Genomic DNA, 12,577 nt, shown 5'->3' on the forward strand with positions numbered 1-12,577 from the left:
AACAAAAATTAGGACATATGTTCAGCTCAAAATAAATATAACTTTCGTGTTTGTTCAGAGTTCAGACTTAGTTCCATTATTGATGGCTTTTAAGGACCAAATCTAGACCGTCAACTCCTGCATAAATACTTAAACTATGAGCATCAAGAGTAGTGGTAGAAGTTATTACTAATGAATTCCACAAGTGTCGGTGAATATTTATATACGAAGGAAGGAGGAGCGAGAGTGACGAGAGAGATCTAAGCCAACTTGACAAGGATTGTATTGACTTGTGTGTGTATAAGTACACATACAAAGCACCAATGTGCCGCAACTGTCGCCCTATCTAGTTGCCCTGTTGAAATCTAGTTGCCCTGGTCAACAGGATCTAGCCTAAACAATAACGGCACGCAGGCCGTTACAAACATGCAGGAAGGATCTGTTAACACCCTGCCGCAGTCGTGTCATTGCCCTCGGTGATGCACAGACTGGAATGAAACTCCCTGAACACCGAGCTTGGAAGGCCCTTTGTCATCACGTTGGCGAACTGTTGTTCCGTAGGCACGTGCACAACCCGTAGGCACGTGCACAACCCGTACTTGGCCAAGAGCAACGCGTTCCCGGACGAAATGGATATCCAGCTCAACATGCTTTGTGCCTCGATGATGTACTAGATTTTCCGCCATGTAAACCGCCGAAATGTTATCACATAACACAACTGTGGCAGTCTTGAATCCACAACCAAGTTCATCAAGAAGCTGCTGCAACCAAATGCTCTCAGCGACTGCATTCGCCACCGCCTGATACTCGCCCTCGGCGATGGAACGAGACACGGTAGGTTGTCGTTTAGAAGACCACGACATGAGTGTTCGCCCAAGAAAAACACAGTAGCCTGAAGTCGAACGTCTTGTGTCCGGGCAACCAGCCCAGTGTGCGCCAAAGTACGCCATGATGTCGGTGAGCGCCGTAGGAGAGATGGTGATGCCGAAGCCGGTAGTTCCTCAAACATGACGGAGAATTCGCTTGACGAAGGCTAGGCGGGAGTCGCAGGGGTCGTGCATATGCAAGCAAGCTTGTTGCACGGCATAAGTGATGTCAGACCTAGTGATCGTCAGGTACTGTAAGCCGCCGGCCAAGCTGTGGTAGTACGACGGATCAGCAAGCTTGGCACCATTGGAACCCGAGAGCTTGGCCTTTGTGTCTACAGGTGTTGACACAGGCTTGCACGTGACCATGCCTGCGCGTGGAAGGAGCTCCTCAACGTACTGAGACTGCGACAGGAAGAAGCCGGCGTTGGTGCGCTTGACGTTGACACCGAGAAAGAACTGAAGCGGTCCAAGGTCTTTCACGGCGAACTCGTTGCGTAGACGTTCGATCACTTGATGAAGGAGCGATGTTGTTGAAGCCATGAGCGCCGTTGCTGGCGTAGAGCGCTTGGGCAACCTGGAGGCACTCATCCTGCTGAGCGTGCAGTTCTTCCAGGAGCAAAAACGATCGCACCTCCAGGAACATGGGTGGAACTCTGGTGAGAGATAGGATGACATGGCGAAACCGTGGGCTAAGACCAGGGATCATATTGATCACCTGGTTGTCATCGCGGACGGGCTGGCCGAGATCGTGAAGTTGATCGGCAAGGGTCTTGAGCCAACCACAGTATTGTGAGATGGTCATCTCGCCTTGCTACAGGTTGTGGAATTCAAACTCGATGTAGATGGCGCGAGTGAGGATGTTGTCACGGTAGATGCCCTCGATGGCACGCAAGACGCTCACCACCGTGTCATATGGCTGCATGACGAACGCCCGTAGGTCGAGGGGTCACTATGGTGTAGAACCAGTTGACAATGCTGGCGTCGTTCATGACCCACTCGGCGTCGGTATTCCTAGGAGGACCGACCTTGATGTGGCAGCGGAGACCGAACTTGGTAAAGACAGTCTCTAAGAAGCGCTGCCACTGGGAGTAGTTGGAGTCCACCATGTCGAGGACGATGGGAACATGGGTGCGGATGTTCACTATCTGGATCGTCGCTGCAGGGATGGTGGAAGGTGTCGACGCGCCGCTGGAGAGCCGTGAGAGGTGTGGCATCTGGGAAGGGGTGCTGGATTCAGAGGCGTTGGGGTCACCCTGGCGCATGCGGCATAGGATGTCGCGAAGTTGGTCGGGGGAGCTGGCTGGGGAGTCATCAGAGGAAGAATCAAGCACTCTATCCATTTGAGCAGAAGCAGGAGAGGAGGATTAAGAGGCGAAGGGATTGACGAAGCCTTCGAGCGCGTCTGATACCATGAAGGAAGGAGGAGCGAGAGTGACAAGAGAGGGCTTGTATTGACTTGTGTGTGTGTATAAGTACACGTACAAAGCATGAACGTGCTGCAATTGTCGCCCTATCTAGTTTGCCTGGTCAACAGGATCTAGCCAAAACAATAGCGGCACACAGGCCGTTACAAACATGCAGGAAGGACCGCTAATTCTATTAATAGTATGCAGGTCCATTATTAAAGGAGAAAACACTCTAAAAGCAAGGAAACACACTCTCAACAAATCAAGAGCAAGCACACGGATTGAAGAGCCCACGAACAGGAGTAAACTGACAAGATTCACCACAAAATATCCTGTACCCACATGGGAACCCACCTGGCAGCCACCCAACCAAAGGCGGTGGCCTAAGACGGTTCTCCATGGTTTGGCCGAACCCCTGGTGGCCCCGTTGATCTCCAACCGCCATGTGTCGCCAGATACCAACCTTGCAATGGCGGTTAAGGAAGATTCCCTGAATATTCCCCTCGGGAACTAACCCCATGTGCCTATAAATAGAACGGGAGAGGCTCACTTTCAAAATGCACCACTCAAGAAGAGTTTAGAGCCACATTGCAAAGGCAAGGTACTGCTCAGCTAGTGCTTAGAGTAGGGGGAGAGTGAGGGGTAGTTCGGGAAAGCGTCGTGTCTGTCGGCGCCCTTCTCCAATCTTGTACTTCTACGGATGTTGACTTCCTTTGGTAATAAGTAAGTTCGTATTCGTAATTCCTTTCTTCAGGTAGTACTTATATCCAAGTGAGATCAGTTCTCTTTACTTGCAGGTTCATCACTCTGTATTTATACAGAGTGCTGTAGTTTGCTATGGGACGTCAGACGTAGTTAGACTACACTAGTAATCAATAGCATAGATGTGGTGTCTAGGCTAGGGGTTATCCTTCGTGTGCCTTATATCCCACGGATTGCTAGAGGTAGGCCGTAGGTGGTGACAGCCCTATCGGTCCTTTGTAATCCTCCACATTCGGATATAGCGTAGAGCCGTTAGCTGGATTCACCTGGGCAGACCAGGAGCAAGCTAGTGCCCGAAGCGAGTATCTTTAATCAAGAGATCGATCTTTAACTTGCCTCAAGTGCTACCTATAGGAATCCTCTCTACCCTCACCACCTATCTGTGTATGTCCTTGGATCGACTAGACTAGAAGTTAGAGCACACATGTTCCCTTGGATTCGATACCATTGGAATACTTTAAGGTGAAAGATACAACGGTACCCTTACGCTTGCGAATTTATTCGCATTCGTTAAATATACCAACATCCATACATCCATTCAACCAGATTGACTGTACAATAATAAATAGATCACGCCATGGAACCTGATGCAGGGTGGGAGGCATGGAGTAAAGCCATGTGTGGCAAACCCAATGGTCTTTTACACCGAGGAATTATATTGGGCAGCAAAAGGCACAAGTAACAAAAGAAATGATCTGTCACCCGACCGGGGTCCTATAGTCTGTAGATAGAGGCAATAATGTGATCCCTGCATCGGTCGGCAAAATTAGATGTTTCTGCACTGGAGTCAGATGAGCTGCAGCCTCTAGCCCTCTACACCATCCCCTCAGTTGACAGATCCAGTAAGAATGCCATAGTGATAATATACGAATTTAGAGGAGATATCATTCAATGGGACGGAACTATGCTGTGGAACTCACAAGCTGTTGTTTCAGAGAACAGCACAAGCAAATCATGGTTACTGTGCTCATATTTCTGATGGCAAAGTCCAAGCATTGGGAATGTAATAGAGGACGGGAGAAATTCAGGTGCTACCGTGCTACCATATATAAAATGCACCTAAGTGCTTCAAAAATTCCACTAAAGTCATGGAAGAATGGAACATGCAATCTTCTATGTTCATGCAAAGTTTGAGATTAAATAAAAATTTATGTAAGAAGAATAAAAAAGGAGACATCAGCTAATGAACACCCTGGATGTGCTAACTCTGTTGCTGCAGCAGCTGCTCAAATACCAAAACATCGCCAATCCGCAACATGCTTGCTTATCGCAAAGAAAAAAGAATCATGTGAAGTTAGTTCCAAGAAAGTTTAATTAGTAGCTACCAAAATTACATGTGAACTTAGTTCCAAGTTGAGAAACAAGTGTAATGAATAGGAATAATTGGTGAACCGCCGGAAACAACAAATCTGTGTCAAGTAAGTTCAGATAAGGTCAATCAGTCTTGAGTGCTTGATGAAATCCATGCATACATAATGTGTTTGGGATCCTGAAACAGGTGAACTTTACAGCAAGATGCAACAAGCCAGAGAACATGGTAAGCTCTGGCTGATTAGTGAAAGAGCATTGCAGGTGGACCATCTAGCTTGGGATATCAAATTACACAGGAATAAAGAAGCATAACTTCTATGAGGTAAACTAATGGCCTTGCAATACAATACAGCATTGACATTCTCATGATTACTGCACACAAGTTCCAATTTGGTGGCTAGTTTTTTAAAAAAAAACTTATAATTTGATTACTCGAAATGCTCAATTACAGTGTGCTAGTAAGTTCTCGGCCAGACAAGGTCTGCAAAAACTTGTAGTAAAATTTCTGTGCTTTGCGGACACAGAGCATGTGAAATGTGAGCTATGCTATAGCCATTTTCTAGCTCCCTTGGTGAGTTAATTAATATTTCGATGCAAGCAGATCAAAGCTCTTCACTACACCAAGATCCTGGATCCTGAGCAGGTAAACCCTAATGTTAACAATCAAAAATTAAACCATATTGTCACCACCCGTGGAGCCGGGGAGATCAACCTAGAACGTGAGCAAGATCACAGGGAATTCACAGGGTAGATCTCAGTAGTGGAGGAGGAAGACCCTTCCTCTGTTCCTCTTTCAGTTTATAGTTGTTCTCCGTGACGATGTGCATTAATTAGCTTCTGTCTTGTAGCCTTGAACTTTGGGCTTTTCTTGGGCTATGACTTGTTAACCCATGACTAATGTTCTTCAATCCTATTTGTATCAAATGGCATGAGGTCAGTCTCACTGGAAATTTCATGAAGAGTTCAAATTACATGTCACATTAGCAATTTTGCTGACTTGGTAAGATCTTTATGAGGAGAGAGAAGAGGGATTTTCATCATATGTGAGAGGAGTTTCATCCCCATGACATTCAACTGACAGAGTTACCTAATTCCCAGTCTTGGTAACAGTGCAATGAAACTGTACACTGAGACCATTCTCAATGCAAGGTTTCATATTTATATTTTCAAGAGTGCCACATAAGCAAGAAGATATTTAGTTCATACATGAAATAGCTCACACAATGCAATGTTTCATCTTGTGTTGTTTCCAAGACTACATGCAAGACACAAAGATCTTGGAAACAGTGTAGACATGGTTTTATCCCTATGAAACTAATTTCTTATCTCACTTCATAAATAGTGTGTCATGTCATCAAAATTGTCTACATAGCAGCTCATTTATTATCCATGAAACTGCCATTGAGAATACCCCGAGATTGGACAAACTCAAGCCCGAGAAAACCAAGATTAATTAGTGTGCAGGAAATCCCCATTGTATATTGCGTGGGAAGACAATATCCACACAAGGTCAAATGGTTATTCCTCTACAAATGTAAAAAGGATTACTGGAACAATTCATGGCAATTTCTTTTTGGAGAAGTTGAGAAATACTGCAAATGTATGTACAGCTGTGGATATAGGTGTGCATCACCCTTTACTTTCATGGGATTTAGGCCCCTAAGTTTCATTTTAACTGATGACGCCTAAAGTTGTCGACACTATTTGCATAGCTTATACGCTGCAGAGGAATATCAACTTTTCCTCCGCAGTTGACATGATATGGTATTCCTATTTCAAAAATATTAATGCCCAGATCATCTGCATTTTAAGTGATTAACATAGGGAAAACTTATTCTTTCAGCATTTTCACGAAATACCCAAAATATTCAAGATGTGGGAACTCTGTTGCTGCGGCTTGAAGACCGAAGCTTGGCAATTCATCTTCCATAGACACACATACGAATCAGTTTGGGAAAGAATAACTTGTGAAACTAAGTTAGTTGAAATCAAAGCAAACAACGAACGTAGTACTCCGTGGATGGGCAACCGTAATGTACATTCTGGATACTCCTGAGAATTGCATAACTAAAACCATGTCAGAGTTTGAAGTAAGCAGCAATAAATCACTGATTATTTTACAAATAAGCTATGCAACTTAATAATTCATAGGCAAAATTGCAAGCCTTGAGAGGGTTCGTGTCAAATAAGTCAACACATCTGATGCTCCAGAAACAGAAAGCATGTGACACCATCGGGCTCACATATCAGTGAGAGTCATTGGGGCTCCGCCTGCGCAGAGGATCCCAGCCCGATGAGTTTGTGCAGATGATGCTCCAGAAACAGAAAGTTGTTTTATTCCTATACGGCCTGTCCAGCATAGTAATATGATGATCTCACCATGGAAACAATCTAGTAGCTATTTGACACATCAACCATACATTAAACAGAAGACAGCAAAAGTAACTGTAGTGAGGTAGAAAAAGTTCCTTACATTATAATTTGTAGACATCACACGTGTTTACGCAAGTTTGAATGTTTAAATACTACAATTTGAAGTAACTGTGGTTGAGTATTTACAATTTGAAGTAATCAACTAGAGCTTTGCTCGCAAGGTCTCGTCTAAAGAAGGCCCCCAGAAACTCAGGCATGGTAAAATTCCTGTATTTTGAGGGGTTATCTGAAGAAACCAACTCTGGTAATGGTCCATAAAAATCTGAGTCCCCTCTCTTCCCAGGATTGAAAAATATTCCAATTGAAACTCTTGCTTCTTCACGTGTATTCATAATCACCCGATGGTCGACACTCTTGTACTTATCATTAGACATGATCTGATGAAAGAATAGGATACAAAAAGAAGTTTGATAAGATGATGGCATCATAGAACTGAACCACGCTTACGGTGGGTGTGCAATGTGCGAGCAGGTGTATTTTGTATAGTGCATGCCAGCATGACACATTTTGATTTACCTATGGATACTTGTGGTCATATCAAAGACTAATGCCTAAAGCTATACACTCCCTTCTTGAAGCCAAACATGTTCTGAGTTTTTGCTTGGAAGCTAATAGGCATTTCTATACATGGTTTCTGTCAGAAATTGTAAGATATCAAAGTCTTCAAACAGGACAAGTAATACTGGAGTTGCATACTGTGGAGCAGTCTGTTCCAATAATCCAATCTTTAAGGCCGTAACAACTACTTTACTTCCACGATTTGGTCAGGACATATGTGTAACCAGATATTGTTTTATAGTGCTCAAAGGTTTAAAGCAGCACAAGAACTGAAGTATTTAGAACACTGGAGTTTCTAAGTAATGTGAAGTAAACTTAATTTGAAGTACTTAGAGTGCAAAATGAGTTACTCGATGGTGCAGATTGAACTGAAATGGAAGAAATCTGAATTCAGATAGTACTTCAGATATAGCTTGATTCTGATCATACGGGTTGTAGTTGCATTAATTGGCTACTGTCAAAGTAAAAACAATCTGATTGTACCTGCAAAAGGTCCCCGACGTTGATTACAAGCGCACCGGGCACAGGCTTCACATCCACCCAGTAGCTCGCCCCATCATCATCCGTTTGCTTCACCTGCAGACCACCCACACAATCCTGCGCGAGGACGGTGAGCCCGCCGGGGTCTGTGTGCGGGACGATGCCCATGGTGCGCTCGGGCTCGGGGCACACCGGGTAGTAGTGGCAGACCATGACCCTGCCCTCGAGGCAGGAAGCCTCCTCCAGCCTCGTCGACCCGAGCCCAAGCCCCTCGGAGAGGAGCCCCAGCAGGGCGCCCCCCACGGCGGTGGCGTGCGCGTCCCACTCGAGCAGCTCTTCGCGGCAGACGGCCGGGATGCGCGCCGGGTCAGCCCGCTGGGGCCCGAACGCGATCTGGACGGTGTCGCGCCAGCTCGCGGCGGAGGTCCGGAACAGATCGACGTTGGAGAAGTACGAGACCCCGCCGGCCATGGAGCGGCCGTAGTGCGCGGAGCGCTCGGCGGCCGGGAGCTCGTTGAAGGCGCGCACGGCGGCGAGCGCCCGCGCGGGGTAGTCCTCTGGGACGCCGAGGGCCTGGTAGTGGTTGATGAGGTGGAAGAAGCCCCAGCTGCGGGCGGCTTCGGCGGCGGCGGCGGCGGCGGCGGGCGCGGGGAGTGTGAGGTCGACGACGGGGATGGAGACGCCCGGGGGCGCGAGCGGCGCGGAGGCGTAGGGGTCCGGGTGCACGAAGAGCGCGGGGACGGAGGAGACGCCGGACTCGACGAGGCCGCGGACGCCCGTGCTGGCCTCGTCGAAGGCCTTGAGGAGCGCGGCGCGGTCAGACTGGGCTGCCGGAGCGGAGGGGGACGCCATAGCCGAGGCCCTTGGGATTGCGTGGAGGGGCAGACGCTCACTTGACCGAGAGGGATGGATGGTGCTTGGGAGGTGGGCCGCGCGGCGAGTCCTATCCTGTCGTCATCGTCCGTTTCGTCCTCCCCAAACAACCGGCCAACCGAGCACGCAAGACGCAACCGACGCCCTCCCGATGGCGATGGGCGGCGGTGTTCGGGCGTTCGACGAAGGCCAGAGGCGCGACATCGTGCTCACTGCGGAGGCGACGAGCCGCGGCACGGCGGAGACGACGTTGCACGGCTGTGAATTGTAATGGCCTGACGGGAAAATATGCGTTTTTCATCGCTTATTAAATATTACGAAATTACGATTATTCATCTCTTATATTTATCCCTTAACTAATTAAATCGGTATACAAGTTAACCATGGTTTGGTTTTGACTTTTGTGTCATCTATAATCATTTTTTAGTGCCGTGTTGTTAAAAAATTTCAGTGAATCCTCTAAATTGGCTACTCATAATTTTTTAAGGGAAAATTAATGATACTGATTCGCGTTGAATTGTTACACCGATCAACTCAACATAAGACATGGCTGAGTAGTGATTAGCTAGAACCTACTAAACTATTGTTAAGCTGACGTGAGGATGGTAAGTGTACTTGTTTAGTTAGTTAAGGGATTGATTTGCACCAAATAAAATATAAGGAATGAATGTTACACTTTTGCAATATTTGAGGGAAGAAAATACAATTTTTCCTGATGGTATACGTGGAACGACCGAACAAGTCGATCCGGACGAAGTGATAGTGACCGTGTGGTTTCCGACCGATCACGTGTTTTGCAAAAACATTTCTCTACTCAGTTTCAACTCAACTAAAACCTCAAATCTTTTTTACATAGTTCAAATAACTCACATTCAACCAATACTCATGAGTACATGTATACCGATGATGAATCGGCATGTTTGCTGGCTAATGGTTGTGTTTGGGTTTTCCGGTTAATCCTATAGTAGCCAACCATAATTTCTAGGTACACACCATGCCCGTTGTGGCCCAAAACATATAATCAAAGCATTTACATCTCTCAGCCTCAATTTGTAATAATTCCTATATTATCTAATTACTGAGACGACTTCTTTATTCACAACACTAGCTTTCACCTTTGTATCAAATGAGAATTCGGAGCTTAAAGAAAAGTGGTCTTCACTCTAACCTACGTTTTTCATCACTACGATATATATATAAGCAACCTTTATGTTGCAAACTAAATACTTTAAATTTTGGTCAGGATTGCCTTCATGGTTTTAGCTCTCAAACACTAAAAAAATATGATGTTTGGGGAAAACACCAATGAAGCGTCTAATTTGTTGATGGGGATCAGTCGCGTTAACATGATATTTTGCTAAAGAAGAAAGAGCAATTTATCAAAACGTACTCATATTGACATGGGACAGGCAGGCATCTCTCCTTTCACTGTGTGCCTTTATTTCCTCGTGTTACTCCACCTCTCTTCTCAAAGCATAGCCCAGCATGGTACTGATAGTCTAATACATCTGGCAATGATACGTAATCACGTAATCCTCCAAAATAAAACTCGTATCGGCTCATTTGGCCGGCATGAATTCATTCATGCCAGCTCTAAATAAAGCCGGCACGAATAGTCCATTATTCACGTCGGCTCCATCACAAATACAATAGCCGACAAGAATAATGGTTATTCGTGTCGGTTCTATTTGCGATATGAATGTAATAGCCAGTAAGAATAATCCTTATTCGTACCGGTTGATAGTCCTCAGCATTATTCGCACTGGTTCACGAATGGACTCGAAAATTCAAAAATTCGTAACTTTTGCATATGAACTCGGATGGAGATAAACTTTATTTGAAAATTGTATATTTCCATGAGATCTAAAATTTTGTGGTTGAAATGTTTTTAATTCGAAGTCCTTTAGATGCCCAAAATTGTAACTTTAGCTTGCCTTTTACGTCCCTTATAATTTGAATTTCATATTTTATTTGGAAATTCATAGCTTTGTGATATGGACTCGTATGAAGACAAACTTTATATGAAAGCTCTAGGTTTCGACCTGATCTACAACTTTGTAATTGAAATTTTTCAATTTAAATTCGTTCATGAATAACCAGCCACATTCGTATCGGCTTCATGGTGCCGGTCCCGTCCACGGTGCGAATGAGATTTTCACGCTAGCACGGATGAGGTGCTCTGCAGTAGTGCCTCATGGCATCTAGCTGTATATATCATTCTCATAAAAAGAAGTTCACCCATGTTTGGGGTGTCATATTGATTAGGAACATTCACCATGATATATCTGTTGAAAACTATATGATAGTCACTTGACTAATTCCCCCATAATAGTGACTTTCAAATCACGATTGGTCATCATGTGAAAAAGCGACACTTATTCAACCAAAAATTTTGACCATATCAAATAAGCGCTATTGACTGAACCATGGAAATTACACGTCCCTTTACAAAAAATATAAAGTGTCTTTTATTTTTAGCCGGTCTTCAAAATTAAAATTCGACCTTCCTCCTATTATATACTCCTTTTAACCCATATTGCACTAACCCACATCAAATAAAACGATATGGAGGTATTATCGCTTATTCACGCTGTAAAAATTAATATGTTGCAAAAGCTTTTAAACTATGAATTTAGTATATTTTCTACATACATATATGGGGGACTAAATGTTAGTTATTTGTTAATAAAATATGTAAAGTTTGACCTTTTGGGGTTGTCTGAAGTCAACCAATTCAAATTGAAAACTAACTTTTTAGTGTGATGAATTTGGAAAATATTTGAAAGTAATATGGTGGGTTCGTATCAAAATTCAACTTTTAACACTCCTTCCATAAAAAGGGAGTGCAATTTAAAATTTTCCCACGGAATACTATTCTAGCGTTCATAAAATTCTAGCCTAACAAGCTTGCTTCGCAATCTTTTGCATGCGATGATCTAACTGGTTTGCTTTCCTTAATCTTTCATGCTCGGAATTACATGGAGTTAGGGACCAAAATGACAGCTCGTATGGAAATGGCAACACTCACTGACGCATTTAATATTTAATATAAGGATAGGTAAGTCCTTTTTTCTTCAACACTAATTTGCCTGAAATATTTAAGAATTGTATCTTTTTGGGACGGAAAGAGCGAATTACCTTATATTACACAAATAATAAGAAAAGGCAGTGCTATACAACCTTCGTACAGAAATTTTAGGCATATTTGAAATGGGAAAAAATCTTCTTAAGTAGATTTTGATTCACAATTTCTTTTAAAATATAATGTCAATCGAATATCATTTCAACATGACTCTAGGTATAAATATATTGATGCAATTTTATACACTAGATGTGCTTATATTTAACTAATTATTGGTCAAACTTTATAAAGTTTAATTTTTCTCCGATTAAAATACACATCATTTCCGAACTGAATAGAGGGAGCATATTCTTGGAGTTTTCTTTTGAAGATTATAGAAGGGACTGAACAAATGGCTTAACACGGATCAAGATCCGCTCAGACAGCTGATTCGAAGACCTCCAGAAGCTCGGGTACCTTTAGTTGAACTTGCCAACCTGCTTTTGCATCTCAAAAAGACAAAAGCCAACCAAAGGGGTGGCAAACCCATTGTTGCTTTGGGTCAAAGTTACTTTTCCTCTTCCTCAGTACAAACTCACAGCAGCTTCCCCCTTACTTTCTCTGGCGGTGGAGGTGGGCAACTTCGAAAAAACTACTCACATACCGATTCATTTTTTTCCTTCTATTCCCGTCAACGGGTGACCTTCGCCGCCGTCGCCCCTCCCACCCGCCGGCGCCGCTCCATCTCCACCCCCTGCTCCCCTCTTGGCAGCGCCCCTCTCCGGTCCCCTCCTCCTCTCCCGGACGACAGAGAGCATAGGGTGGCGGTGAAGTGCCTAGCGCGG

General features: G+C 44.4%; 2 protein-coding genes across 2 annotated transcripts; both read right to left on the reverse strand.

The window, feature by feature from the left end:
• Positions 1 to 980: 980 nt before the first annotated feature.
• On the reverse strand, positions 981 to 1,388 carry LOC117853410 (uncharacterized mitochondrial protein AtMg00810-like). Its single transcript, XM_034735781.1, has one exon. The coding sequence runs from the start codon at positions 1,386 to 1,388 to the stop codon at positions 981 to 983; it is 408 nt and encodes a 135-aa protein (XP_034591672.1).
• Positions 1,389 to 6,778: 5,390 nt separating this feature from the next.
• LOC117851371 (1-aminocyclopropane-1-carboxylate oxidase homolog 4) lies at positions 6,779 to 8,861 on the reverse strand. Its single transcript, XM_034733177.2, has 2 exons — positions 7,802 to 8,861; positions 6,779 to 7,137 (listed from the first exon to the last, which is right to left on the reverse strand). Exons 1-2 carry the CDS (start codon positions 8,648 to 8,650, stop codon positions 6,883 to 6,885), a joined length of 1,104 nt encoding a protein of 367 aa, XP_034589068.1. The 5' UTR covers positions 8,651 to 8,861; the 3' UTR covers positions 6,779 to 6,882.
• Positions 8,862 to 12,577: the final 3,716 nt, after the last annotated feature.

This window comes from Setaria viridis, chromosome 4, assembly GCF_005286985.2.
Source record: "Setaria viridis chromosome 4, Setaria_viridis_v4.0, whole genome shotgun sequence".
Taxonomy (NCBI): Eukaryota; Viridiplantae; Streptophyta; class Magnoliopsida; order Poales; family Poaceae; genus Setaria; species Setaria viridis.